Consider the following 15,345-nt stretch of genomic DNA (forward strand, 5'->3'; position numbering starts at 1 on the left):
ATAATCTTCCGTGACTTTGATCTTATATCTCTGTTTGGGCTGGGGCCACTACTTGAAGTCAACCTTTTTGAAGCCATTTATAAAAAAAATTAATTCAGTGCCAACTGTTTCCTTTAAGAGTTTGACAGAAAAAAACCCTAATATTTTTATTTTTAGTAGAAGTAACACTATGATGATTTATGTTTAAAAGAATTGTCTGATTGGTTTGCAGTGCATATGATATAAACAACTGTCTGGCTTTAAGAAAATTATTGTTGTGACATGTGTCAAAACATCGTATTGTTGTGACTTGTGTCAAAACATGCAATATACACAGTCAATCAATGTTGATTGTCATTAACCAAAACCCAAGGATTATTGCAGCCTTTAAAAATATATTCAATCAAATAAAACTGCTTTAAAAATAAAAAAAGCTACCATCATAATAAAGGTTTATTATGCTAAATATATTATAAAAATCGATTCTACTTTGAATAGTAGAATTTGGTGGTGGTGGTGGTGGTGGTGGTGGTGGTGGTGTGGGGGGGGGGGGGGATTGTACTTCCATAAACACCTATCTCCAATTATGGTTTTTAAAAAAGGCTTTTATTCCTACATTTCTTAATACAGAATAAATCAACATGAAATTATCTTTGAAACAGGCTAATAATATTAACGTTTAGCAAATTCTGAACTTTTGGACACTAGGAGCCACTTGATATCTTTGGACCCCATGTACAGGGGGGTTAGCATATAACATATGGATAATTTTAAGTTATTCCAGTTTTATAAAAGGTAACCCCATATTTTGAGATGGTACAGGCTATAAAAAGTATATTTTTTCATATTAACCCCTCCCCCTAAACTAGCACTTTAATGATTACTAGCTACACAGCATTTGGGAACAATCGGATATATTCGTTAGCGGAAAAATACACAGTCGGAATACTTCGGCACATTATGTAAAGGATTCGGAAAGTTTCGGTTTGTTTCGTTTCGTGTCATGTGACTAGTCATGAGACCTGTCAAAATGGCTTAGCACGTGAATTTGGATCTCACAAACTCGGTTTCATTTATTATTGTGTTATTATTGGTTGGAAACATTGTGATTTTTGTTTGAAGAGACAGATCATGGCTGATGTTGTTTTGTCGTGGTTACGGGATCACATATATGTAATTAATTACCAAAATTCAGTGTTATCAAATTATTAGTACTTTGCTGTTCAAGAGCTAGAACACTTGGATGGTTATGACTGCTCACTCAGCCAGAGAAAACTATAGGCATGGAATGGCAACGATTCCCAATCTAATACAACAATAACCCTATCCCCATTGATTATTTGGAAAGTGTACCGCCCGTTCCCCCCGTTAGTTATCGATCTAAAGAGGGATTTTTTGATGGGGTATATATAGAAAAGTGAGGCATGGGGCCCTAACCCTAACTCTATCCCTAACCCTAACCCTAACTCTATCCCTATCCCTAACCCTAACCCTAAACAATTATAAATGATGGGGGGAACGGGTGGAGCTCTTGCCTTAAATACATAGGTGCTGATGGGTTTCTTCCTGTAGTGTGTGTATTAATGGTTAATATGTGATATATATACGTTATCGGCGAACACGAAAATTATCAATGTTATGGTATTTAGCATCAAACATAGGGTTATTGAGCAGGAATCTTTGGTTACCCGGTGGTAGGTAGCAATTCTATGTTTTCACTATATACGGTATAGTTATCTCTGATTGAGAGAGTGATCATAATTGTCTAAATGTTTGTCTAGCTCTCGAACAGCAGAATACTTGAGCCAAGTCAAATTAAGAGACTGAACTTTCCCTGATAATGGCCCAGAGATCTGTCAAAGAAACATCTGAATGCAATTATTTGTAGTTTCTTATACCACGACTGGTATACCAAAGCCTGTGATCTGTGCTATTCTATCTGTGGAATAGTGCCTATAAAAGATCCCTTGTTACAGTAATTTAGCAGGTTTTCTCTGTAAGACTATATGTCAAAATTACCAAATGTTTGACATCCAATAGACTGATTAAAAACAAATCTATGTGTTCTAGTGGTCTTGTTAAACAAAACAAACAAACTATTTGTTAACTTGTACATAACAGGTTGGATATGTGTGTTGGTTGGGGGGGGGGGGGGGGAGTAATGTTTTCCTCACTGATAAGACACAGTGGTCACATCCCTAGCGTACTGAAATTTAAATTTAGTTTTTGTCTTTGACAGGTACCCATCTTGATTGGCGTTTTTCTCCTGGCACTTTTGTGTCTACTCATATTTTGTATTTGCAGATGCAGGTAACTGTTTATTGATTTATTTCTTCCTTGCAAAACTTAATATTGAGGGGTATTTTATGTTAATGGATTATTATCTCAATTATTACATGCATTTTCCTTTCTTGTAATGAGATAATAGGGCTACCAACAGGTATCACCGTGTGGATACAGGATTTTTTTAATAGATGGGCACCAAAAATATGAAGTAAAATTTAAAGATCCTTGACAGGTGGATGGGATATATTTGCATTTTTGTTGTGTATTCTTTAATATATTATATTGTTTGACCAAAAATAGAGGAGCTCAGTCTGTTGGGCCTCCACCTGAATCCATGCCTGCATGGCCAAATTTAATTTGCTGTTCTACTGGAGGGGCCATACCTGTAGCTGGGATTTGTGTCCACCTAGTTTGATTTTAAAAATTGTTTTATATTTTATAATGTCCCAGTATGCTCCTAAGTTAGTTTCTTCCATTATTAATACTGGGATTTGCTGTATTTAAACCGGGGGCAGAGGGGGATAGTCCAAAAGCTCTTTGAAATATTTTATACTGTCTTAGGTCTTTTTTTTTATATTTTTTTAAATGTGTTATTTTAGAAGAAGACACCAGTTCTCCTATAAACGTATTGGGGAATATGACGTGGCCCTAGCAGAGCAACTGGAGAGAGAGAAGGCAGAGAAACAAAATGCTGTGCGAGGTAAATACACGTAAACGGCATGTGTTATTTTGTTTATACTAAACAGATTATTACAAAATACATACATAATATATATATATATATATATATACATGTATATATATATATATACACACACACACACACACACATATACCGTAGTTCCTCTTTTTTTTTAAATTAAGCCAGGGTGTAATCAGTTTTTGGCTGTCTTACCCAGCATTTATTGGAGGCCCAGTGCTTATTAGAGGCCCAGCATTTATTTTGTTACAAAGTGTTACAGACCCGGCGCTTATTGGAGCCCGGTGCTTATTAGAGAAAATACGGTACATAATACATATATTTATAGATTATTGCATGAGCCGGAGTGCTATACAGAATTTATGTAACGAGTTTGGGAATTATTTTATTCCCAGATCGAGAGCAAGGGGTATAAAACAATTCCCAGACAAGTTTCATAAATTTTGTGTAGCACTCTTGCAAATGTTGTACCGTAACTTATTTATTATTCACAAACTATGAATTTTAACAAACATGAAATATGATTGTAATCACTTCACAATCAACATAAATAATATTCAGCGATGTCAATTACAGTGACATCGAATGATGTCAGTTTAAAAACCGCGACTCGCAAATTTGCATATGCTATAGCGACTTGTGATGTCAGAAGTGTGCCATAACAGTTTTAAGGTATAGTTATGACCCAGACACCAAAGATAGCGTAGGGAAAATACAATATTTATGTAACCATTTATGATGTTGTAGACCATATGGGTAATGAAATACATTTATGTATTACGATCACTGTGCTAATTGGAGTACCTGCAAAATACATACCCTTTTCATAGAGCATCTTTTGCTTGATCTTTTTACTCGATTTTTGTTATAATATGTTGTAATGATGTAAAACATTCTTTGATCAGAAGTATTCATTTCTTTTTCTTGTTTTTCAGACACTGCTTATATGAAGTGTCAGTTTTATCTGAGGTCCCATCCACAGTATGACAATGTTCAGCAGTTTAAAGAATTAGGTACAATGTATTAAAGTTTTTGTCTTTTCTTTACAAAAGAGGTCAGTCAGTAAAGCACTCACCTGAAGCTTTCATATTAAGCTTCAGGCCTGAAATTTTGTAATAAAACAACTTTTAGGAGTCACATTCAAGTATGATGACCATTTAGTAAAACGCAAAATAAGTTATGGCCATGTTCAGTTATCAGGGCAATGGAGCACATGACTAGGGAATTGCAACCATTTGCTGCATTCGAGTCCTGAGGTGTTTTTTTTTTTATCCTCACCAGTATCCTATGACTAGTACATCAAAGGCTGTGGTATGTGCTGTCCTGTATTAGAAAGGACATATAAAATATACCTTGCTGCTTTTCTGCAGGAGTATCCTGGGTGGCAGCAGTTTTCTCTTTGTCTGTCTCTCTGTCTCTCTCTCTCTCTCTCTCTCTCTCTCTCTCTCTCTCTCTCTCTCTCTCTCTTTTAACCATGTGTCGAAAATAGCAAATTGCAAGTAATTTCAGTTTGGATTGATGTAAGAATAGTAAAATTGTTGTGGAAGTAACAAAAAACCCCACTATTTTTGTCTACAATTTAGAAAACAATCGAGACTCTCTCTCTCTCTCTCTCTCTCTCTCTCTCTCTCTCTCTCTCTCTCTCTCTCTCTCTCTCTCTCGTTTGATGTAAAAATAATAGTAAAATTGTTTTGGAAGTAACAAAAACCCCCACTATTTTTGTGTGCAAATTAGAAAACAATTGACTCGGCAATAAATAACTTCCATAGCATGAAAAAAAGTGTTCCCTGTGGGAAGCACTATAGAAATTATTCCTTTAATTGACAGCAAGAAACTTCCATCAGTAAAGTCTCTGATATGCAACGATTCATATTTCAATGACAGCAATTGCCATTTGAGCCTTGAAATATGCCTAGGTGTTGTTAAGCAAATAGTCCTTTTCTTTCGTTGCCAGCTTGTGCTGGTAACACACTTTTTAATTTTTTTGGAGAAGGATTTAGCGCAGTTGGTTGAATGCTTACCTGAGGTGCTTGCGTCGCAGGATGGAACCACCTTGATGGATCCATTCAACTGATTTGGTTTTGTCTCGTTCAAACCAGTGCACCACAACTGGTCAAAGGCCGTAGTATGTGCTTTTCTGTTTGTGGAAAAGTTCATATAAAAGATACTAATTGAAAAATGTAGTGGGTTTCCTCTCCAAGACAAATGTTTGACATCCAATAGCCGATGATTGATTAATCAATGTGCTCTAGTGGTGTAGTTAAACAAAACAAACTTTAACTTTAAAAAAGTAAAACATTTCAATATGTATTGTTCCTTCACAGATTATCATAGGGAAAACCACACACTAAAATAATCCAACCTTTTTTAAAATAACAAAAAGGTATTATTTTTAATGTCATAAACTAAATTGACATAAATATTTCATACTACCATGTCCCATTAATAATACTTATTATTATCTATGTACTAGATCAGGTTATGTTGTTTGCAAATGTACACTGACAGTGTTTACATATGATATTTAATTTCAGGAAGCAGAATAGATAAGCACTGGTTTCGAGTGCGTGATGCACACACAAGGGCGGAGTACATTCTGAGTATAATGCCGTACAACCCGAAAATGGTGTTACCGTTCACACCGGACACCAGCAAGACCCTCAAGGATCTCTTCTCACTACTCCAGGTTCGTTTATCTGTATGTGATAGTTTCCTCGTCCCATGACTGGTATATCAAAGGCCATGGTATGTGCTGTCCTGTGTGGAAAGGTGGATATAGAGAGTCCCTTGCTGCTAATAGAAATAAAATGTAGCAGGTTTCCTCAGAAGACTATGTGTCAGAATTACCAAATATCTGACATACAATAGTCAATGATTTTACTCTTGTCATTGTGCTCTAATGGTGTCGCTAAACAAAATAAACCTTGCATACATGAATACAGAACATTTGTTGTTTTATTTGTAGTGTTTTTAATGTATTTATTTTTACTATCCAGTTGTTAATTTCAGCACTTTACTGTGTTTGTGTACTTTGTCTGTCACTTACTTTCTAGACATGTAGGATGGATGGATGAATGGATTGAAGGAAGACAGGGATGGATGGATGGGTGGGTTTTGGGTTTGTGGGTGGATGGATGGGTGAGTGGGTTTGTGGGTGGGTGGATGGATGGATGGGTGGGTGGTTTATGAATGGATGGGTGGGTGGGTTTATGGATGGGTGGGTGTATTGATGAATGCGTGTGTATGTATCGGGTGGGTTAAAGGGAACAGCAAAATAAGACTATGGATACAGTTCTGCTATAAATATTTTGTATTTGTGTTTTTCAGCATCCTTACATTTTTCCGGTTCATGATTTTGATTTTGCCGTGGATCAGCAGTTTGTTGTGACAGTTCAGCCAATCAGTATTAGAGGGTCACTCAAGGATATCATATATCAGGTCTGTTAATACATAGACGATTCGTCAAGAGTTGTTTTTAATGTGAAAAATATCAACAAGTCTATGTAAATCAGTATTTGTCGAGGCTTTGCTGATTAGCTAGACAAGGTTGATCATTTACAGATTAACATACTGTTGGGATGTTCGGATCAGACCACTCGCATGGGTGGGTGGGGGAGGTGCACTTGTGAGGACATGTAATGTATCTATAAAAGAAGAAACACTCCCAAGTTTTCTCCATTCCATTTATCCTATAACACTTCAAAAATAACACTTTAATTTGATATTTAGTAAAAGACAGTTCTAAAGTTGCCTCCATTGGTAATATTACGTGATCACAATTAGCACAAATGTAGTTTGAAGTCACACACTTTCAACTACATTTTATGAAAACATTACGCTTAGGTACACAAATACTGGCTCCTATTTAGAGTGAGTTATAACAGCTCATTGGAGAGGTGTTTACTGAGTAAAATAATTATCTTATGACACTTTTTTTGTTTTTTTTTCAGAGAAAGTTTGCTGAAAGCTGGTATGAAAAATATACTCAGCGTAACAGAGGTCTAACTTTGCTTCAGATACAAGGTTACGGAAGACAGGTCTTAGAGGTAATTGAATAGTGCTTTGTGAAATCATACTGCAAGCTTGTGTGTAGGTGGAGGGGGTTGGGGATGAAACCCCCTTTGCTTAAGCAAATTATCTTTTTTTTTATTTCAATATATTTTCTGGGGGCATGAGTCGACCGTCCTATAAGCTTCGCTCATCAGTCTAGACCCCCTGCTAAAATTCCTGCACATGCGCAGCTGAATTAAATGCATGGCTCACATTTAACAACCGTAGGTCAGGAGCATCACTAACAGCACAGGGCGGGACATAGCCCAGTGGTAGAGCGTTCACTTGATGCGCAGTCAGTCTGATATCGATCCCCGTTGGTGGGCCCATTGGGCTATTTCTCGCTCCAGCCAGTGCACCACAACCAGAGCCTCAACATCTCCTTGGTAACCAGTCACCGAAAATTGTTGAAGTAGGTTTCTCTATCATTTCTGTAATTATTGTTTTTACAAAAATTATTTCTATGCATTGATAAAATGTGCCAGTTTGCCATTTAGAAACTGCCTTCAAATATGTTAAGAGGGCAGGACGTAGCCCAGTGGGAAAACGCTCGCTTGATGCGCGGTCAGTCTAGGATCAATCCCCATCGGTGAGCTCATTGGGTTATTTCTCGCTCCAGCCAGTGTGCCATGACTAGTATATCAAAGGCCGTAGTATGTGTTATCCTGTCTGTGGGATGGTTCATATAAAAGATCCCTTGCTGTTAATCGAAAAGAGTAGTCCATGAAATGGGGACATTGGGTTTCCTCTCTCAATATCTATGTGGTCCTTAACCATATGTCCGACACCATATAACCATAAATAAAATGTGTTGAGTGTGTTGTTAAATAAAAACATTTCCTTCCTTCCACTAACAGCACAAAAGTGCCGTCAGTAAAGCTCCTCAATGATGGGAAAATGTACATTATCTGCCAGTATTTAACATTTGCACATTTGAAATGTCTACATACAGCAAAATAATGTTTCACTGTTATTTATTTGCTGCAAAAGTTTTTTTGTTTTTAAATTGCCGTGGGCAGGCTTTAAATTGCTGGGGGAGACAAATTCTTAAGTTCGCATCCTGTAAATGCAGGATTTTTTTTTTTTTTCAGTAAAAAGGTTAGACATGAAGTTAGTTAATTTAATAGTACTGCTTTTATCCTTCTTAGATTTGTTTGGTTTGCAAATACAGGAACAATAAGATTTTAGAATTTATTTCAATTTATATTAAATCTGTTTAGAGCGTATATATCAATAAACCGGCCTCGGTGGCATCGTGGTTAGGCCATCGGTCTACAGGCTGGTAGGTACTGGGTTCGGATCCCAGTCGAGGCATGGGATTTTTAATCCAGATACGGACTCCAAACCCTGAGTGAGTGCTCTGCACTTGCACTGACTAGTGATCCATAACTGGTTCAACAAAGGCCATGGTTTGTGCTATACTGCCTGTTGTAAAAGAGTAGCCTATGTGGCGATAGTGGGTTTCCTCTAAAAAACAGTGTTAGAATGACCATATGTTTGACGTCCAATAGCCGATGATAAGATAAAAAATCAATGTGCTCTAGTGGCATCGTTAAATAAACAAACTTTACTTTACTATGTCAATAATAAATTTGTTTTTATGCAGGCACTGCTGTATCTAGAAGACAAAGGCTTTCCTCGGAATGGCAACATACATTCAGGAAATGTGTTGTTTGAGAACGGAGTTTGCAGGTACCTTAAGCTGTCTCGTATCAATGTAATTCTGTCCTACAATAAATGTTGTACAATGAAATACAATTAAACATCTGATGTTATGGTGGGTGGGTGGGGGCTGTCATATGATGGAATCAGCAATGAGGAAAAATGTCATGTCAGTCGTTTCCTCTGACAGCTCCCATCTGTCGCACAGTAAAATTGGTGTCTTGAAGAATGATATTTGTTTGGCTGACTTTGCAGACCTACGATGACTTTTAAGAAAATTAATGAAAAATAATATTGTACTGAGAAATCCAGTATGTGAGCCACTGGCAGGGAAAATAGGTTTGTGCACAAAGATTGCAGGGATATGAGCTCTCTTGTTGCAAATGAGAACTGCCTGACAGCTTTTGAATTATTGACATCAACACCTGACATTTGTCATAAGATGGAATTGTAGAGATGTAGTCTTGGTTAGTCTCTCATCCTTAGGACAGAGCTGTCCCATGAAAGAAATCTATGTAAGAAATTTGTATCCTACATGGGATATCACGCGCACTTGTTTAACATGACGTCGTTGGTAATTATATAGCATCATATTAATGTGAGATGGTGACTTGAGGTCATTAGACAAAGTTTTAAATTAATATTTTGTTATTAAAACTTCATTTTAAAAGATATCTTATTAATTTGTAGTGTTAACTTTTATTTATCACATGAAACAAACACGACAAATATGATAGTATAGTTTATTTATGATAAAATGGTTAAATAAAAAAGTTACTTGTTCAGTCATCTTTGTCTAATGATTTATTTACCAAATGAATGGGAGAAAAAGACTCCATCATATGTGGTCATGTGGGATAGAAAAAGTACACTCTCGTTGGTGAAAATTTCGACCATAGGACTCGACAAGCCTCATCCCAGGTCGAAATTTCCACTACCTCGGGAGTACTTTTTCTATCTCACATGACCGCATATGGTGGAGTCTCATAGTCTTACACTCCATTGTTTTGTAACATTTTGTAATATTTTGTAACATTAAAGACTGAGTCATATAGCAGTTGACAGTTTCTCTTGTCTGTATCATCCACAACTTAGTACATTTATATGCAATAATCTCAGAATAATATCAGACTTTTATTGTTGACTATTTCAAAGCAGATATACTATATTTTAGTTACTGGTAATTAATATATTATCATTCCTTTTTAGACTGTGTGGCTATGAGAATTCATTTCTTGGAAACACATCTAGGATTTTCCCTGTATTAAAGAAAAAACTGAAAGGAGACAGAGAAGCTTTGGATGCTTTATCTTTTGGTGAGTCGAGATTTTCTAAACATTTTCAGTAGATGAGATTGGGTTTTTTTAAATTAAAAACTCTTTCTTAAAAAAAAAATCACCTGATGTCAGATGTTATTACAAAGAGAAAAACTAAAAAAATTTTTTTAGTTTCCATTGCATTATGAGAGTTAGATAGTTATATCTGGGGTAGGACGTAGCCTAGTGGTAAAGTGCTCACTTGATGCGTGGTCAATCTAGGATCGGTCTCCCATTGGTGGGCCCATTGAGCTATTTCTTGTTTCAACCAATGCACCACAACTGGTATATCAAAGGATGTGGTATGTGCTATCCTGTCTGTGGGTTGGTGTATTTGCAACTAATGGATAAATGTAGCGGGTTTCCTTTCTAAGACTATATGTCAAACTTAACAAATATTTGACATCCAATAGCCGATGATTAATAAATTAGTGTGCTCTAGTGATGTTGTTAAACAAAACAAACTTAATATTAATCTCTGCTATATGTTACTGGAAATATATTTGTTAAGACATTTTGACTACCCGGTAATTTAGATTTACAGTCAAACCTGTCAAAAAAGGCCACCAAGTATTCTACATATGGCTTTTTTGAATACGTGTTCTTTATGTAGAGGTAAATTATAAATAATTGAAATGCTCTTTAGTGATAGGTGGTTGTTATACATGGTGTCCTTTATAGCTTGTTCAGCCGTAGGATAGTGTCTACATTTGGCACTGAAATATTTTAGGAGTTTATAAACTGCTGGGGGGTTTTCAGGTCATCTTCTGTTTCAGATGTGTGTTTAACTGTGTAACTTGACATTGAAATCTGTTAAAGGTTGTAAACTGCTAACAGTTGTTTTTCAGGTCATTTCTTGTTTGAGATGTGTGTTTAACTATATAGCTTGCATGTTTAACTATGTAACTTGCATATTTAACTATGTTACTTGCACTGAAATCTGTTAGATGTTATAAACTGCTGTTGTTTTTCTGGTCACCTCCTGTTTGAGATGCATGTTTAGCTATGTAACTTGCATGTTTAGCTATGTAACTTGGCAATGAAATCTGTTAGAGGTTATAAACTGCTGGGTTTTTTTCTTCAGGTCACCTCCTGTTTGAGATGTGTTTTGGCTATGAGCTCGATGTGGCACAACCAGAGCCTCAACATCTCCTTGGTAACCAGTCACCGAAAATTGTTGAAGTAGGTTTCTCTATCATTTCTGTAATTATTGTTTTTACAAAACTTATATCTACGCATTAATAAAATGTGCCAGTTTGCCATTTAGAAACTGCCTTCAAATATATTAAGAGGGCACGACTTAGCCCAGTGGGAAAACGCTCGCTTGATGCGTGGTCAGTCTTGGATCGGTTGCCGTTGGTGGGCCTATTGGGCTATTTCTCGCTCTAGCCAGTGCCCCACGACTGGTATATCAAAGGCTGTGGTATGTGCTATCCTGTCTGTGGGATGGTGCATATAAAAGATCCCTTGCTATTAATGGAAAAATGTAGCGGGTTTCATCTCTATGACTGTCAAAATTACCATATGTTTGACATCCATTAGCCGATGATTAATAAATCAATGTTATCTCTATGACTGTCAAAATGACCATATGTTTGACATCCATTAGCCGATGATTAATAAATCAATGTTATCTCTATGACTGTCAAAATGACCATATGTTTGACATCCATTAGCCGATGATTAATAAATCAATGTTATCTCTATGACTGTCAAAATTACCATATGTTTGACATCCATTAGCCGATGATTAATAAATCAATGTTATCTCTATGACTGTCAAAATGACCATATGTTTGACATCCATTAGCCGATGATTAATAAATCAATGTTGTCTAGTTGTGTCGTTAAACAGAAACAAACTTTTTTTTCAAATATGTTAATTTCTGAAGATAAACAAAAATGTGGTGTTTTTATAAACGATTTAAGATATATGTTCAGTTAAACTATATTTTATCATGCCATGTTAAAAGTAAAGTTTATGATAGTTTTATGTTTAAATTTTTTATATGCAGAGCTTTTAACTATTCTTTCCAGATTCTAAACTTCATATTTGAAAATGAAAATGGGAAATGTCCAACAGTGAGAGAGGTATGATTAAGAAATATTTCTGGTTATATTCATACCTTTATATTGATATATTCGAATAATAACTGGTTAAGAATACCAGGGCTTATAAAATGTTTAGCATCCAGACTCAATCTGTAATGACGTCACACCAATACAATTTGTATGACGTTGTCATGACATTAGTGTCTCAGACTCTATTAGAATTTGGCAAATTAGACGGCAACGCCATTTGGCCAAGACCAATGGAGATTTTTTGAGTACATTATGGACAGAAAGCAGGCCAACAAGGAAAACTTCAACAAGTGTCTTAATATACAGGCAACACAACAGCATCCCATTGACGGATTCAGGGGTTTTTCACAGGGGTCCCATGACCTCCCTTCCCATTTGAAGTGCCCTTTTCAATTAATTCGTTTTATAGTTTTTTGTTTAATACATCATCCACAAAATAAGTGAAGGGACAGATTCGCCCATTTTGCAGTTTTGTTATCCCCCCTTACAAATTCCTGGATCCACCCCTGCATCCATTCAAAATAAGTAAGTGTGTATGGTTTCATGTTTTCATAATAAAACAACATTCAGGAATTGCGTTTGAGTACGATGACCAGTCAGTACCATGCAGATACTTGTAAGTCACTGCCAGTTTGGCCAGGAGAGACTTCAATTTTGAAGGCATTGAAACATATGACTAGTATGGCCATTTTGAATTTCAAGATGGCCGCCATGATCAAATGACTGAAAAAAATGCTACCAATGGATTTCTAATTCTGGAAAAAAATGCAAATTTACATAACTGCCTGGACTAGGGTATTATTAGGCACGTAGCCAGAATTTTTTTAGCATTACGCACGCTGAAGGCGTGCCTAAGTGAGGGGATTCGGAGGGTTCCCCCATGAACATTTTAAAACTTATGGTACTACATGATACAAAGAATAACATAAAGAGTCCATAGAAATCAAAGCAAAATATATTACAAACAACAAATATATAATAGGCACCTAAATTTAAAAATTAATTTTGTAAACTTTTTTTTAATGTATATATGCTGTAGCCTATACACTATATAAACAGTTTGTTTACACTATGTAGTATACAGGGCATATCATAGAATTAATTTGTTTTATTCATGTACCTTTAATTCATTTTTTATTATCATTAATATCAATGAATTTTGTCAAAATTGTATCAGTTTAAAGGTGCAGACCCTAGTTTCAACTCGTAAAAATGACACTAAGTTTAGTTAATCAACAAACCTGTAACACATTTGGATAAAGTTACAACAAGGTGAAAGAAGAGTCTGTGACATTAAAACTGGAAAAATATCCTTAAAAAATAGACTATAACTTGAATCAATGACGGCTACTTCTCAGACGCATGTGCGTTTTTTTAAAATAAGAAAAAATGCATTTTGTGATATTAGAAACAACAGGATGACCGGAAACACTTTGGTTGTACGGAAATGGTTAATCTAAAGAATAAAATATAAGTAATGTTTGATTTCAGTGATCATAACCGACTATAATAGTGAAAAATATGCTGTAGTGTTTAAACACTAGGGTCTGTCCCTTTAAGACTAATACTAGTAATACAATTACTGTCAAGTAGTGTACATTTTTGCAAGGACAATTTAGAATGCTTCATTTATTGATGTTTTTATTTTGGGGATTGTTTTAAAGAAGTGCATAACATTAGTATTTATGTAAACTGCTCAACTAAGTGCACTTATAGTTCATCATCATGAGATGGACTGAAATTTAAAGTGATTTAATATTGTATTGGTATTGTCTTTTTCTCTTCAGATATCTCAGCATTCGTTCTTTTCCTCTGTACATCTCGATGCCCTGCTTATGTACAACCCTGCTCCAGTAAGTATTTCAATTCTGTCAATATTGTGTGGTGACTTGGTTGGATCCGTTTAGGTGTGTGAGCAAAATTAAATTTAGCTCCAAAATCAGTGAACAGTTCTCTTCAGTAAACATTACTTAAAACATATTTTCTAGTTTTTTATTTTAGTTTTTTATTGCATGAATTACCACATTTATAACAATGTCATATACCTATAGTTCTTCCCACAGGGAAAGCCTTTTTTATACTACTCAATTTACTACAAGTTATTGATTTCTGAGCCGATTGTTTTCTAAATGGCATACAAAAAGAGTCTTTTTTTTGTTACTTCTTACGTCAAACCAAGTAGTTACAATTAGTAGCAGCTTTTTTTATCATTCTTTTAACAATCAACAATTTTTGCAGTTACAATGCAATATTTCACTATTTTGAGTATATCCATGAACTATTTTATGGGTTTATTACAATCACATATTTATTTAAAAAAATAGGTTGATTTTGTGTATAAACTGTAACACTTTTGGACGACAATTACAATAACTGAGTTTCTTGTTATCTTCCAGATAAACTTAAATTCAACGATGAAAACATTGTTGAAAAATGCCAAGAAAGGAAAACCTCTGAAGTAAGAATGCAGTTCTACATAATAAATTGAGAATATTCTAGACATTTTTTTCTGCAGCTGAATATAATTACAACAAATAGAGAATATCATCGATGTTTTTTCTGCAGCTGAATATAATTACACATTTTTTTCTGCATCTCAATATAATTACAACAAATAGAGAATATCATCGATGTTTTTTCTGCAGCTCAATATAATTACAACAAATAGAGAATATCATCGATGTTTTTTCTGCAGCTCAATATAATTACACATTTTTTTCTGCATCTCAATATAATTACAACAAATAGAGAATATCATCGATGTTTTTTCTGCAGCTCAATATAATTACAACAAATAGAGAATATCATCGATGTTTTTTCTGCAGCTGAATATAATTACAATAAATAGAGAATATCATCGATGTTTTTTCTGCAGCTCAATATAATTACAACAAATAGAGAATATCATCGATGTTTTTTCTGCAGCTGAATATAATTACAATAAATAGAGAATATCATCGATGTTTTTTCTGCAGCTGAATATAATTACTATAAATAGAGAATTTTATTGATTTTTTTTTCCTGACACAAGTCCCAAGAAAATCAATCATTAGAGTCAGCTTTACCAAACATCGGAGAAAAACATCCACAAAAGGACTTGTCCTAGAAATATAGTCTAAGCTTATAATTTTAGTGTAATTATTTCATAAAATTAACTCAGTGGTGGCGCAGACGGTACAGCTGGTAAAGCCACTTTTGTGTGTGTGTGTGGTTATATTTGTTATATCTGTGAAAATGCCCTTACAAGTAATTTGAAAGGCGAGTCTGGCA

The 15,345-nt window shown here is 35.1% G+C and overlaps 1 protein-coding gene across 1 annotated transcript in view; it reads left to right on the plus strand.

Moving 5' to 3' along the window:
* Positions 1–1,020: 1,020 nt before the first annotated feature.
* Positions 1,021–15,345, plus strand: part of LOC121369181 (slowpoke-binding protein-like) — a 33,470-nt gene continuing 19,145 nt past the window's right edge. The window contains 13 exon segments of the mRNA XM_041494098.1: positions 1,021–1,152; positions 2,219–2,289; positions 2,865–2,965; positions 3,901–3,978; positions 5,500–5,651; positions 6,293–6,403; positions 6,916–7,011; positions 8,622–8,707; positions 9,887–9,993; positions 11,078–11,175; positions 12,031–12,084; positions 13,863–13,928; positions 14,472–14,533. Coding sequence (XP_041350032.1) covers positions 1,111–1,152; positions 2,219–2,289; positions 2,865–2,965; positions 3,901–3,978; positions 5,500–5,651; positions 6,293–6,403; positions 6,916–7,011; positions 8,622–8,707; positions 9,887–9,993; positions 11,078–11,175; positions 12,031–12,084; positions 13,863–13,928; positions 14,472–14,533 — 1,124 coding nt within the window. The 5' untranslated portion in view covers positions 1,021–1,110.

Source organism: Gigantopelta aegis, chromosome 3, assembly GCF_016097555.1.
Source record: "Gigantopelta aegis isolate Gae_Host chromosome 3, Gae_host_genome, whole genome shotgun sequence".
NCBI lineage: Eukaryota > Metazoa > Mollusca > Gastropoda > Neomphalida > Peltospiridae > Gigantopelta > Gigantopelta aegis.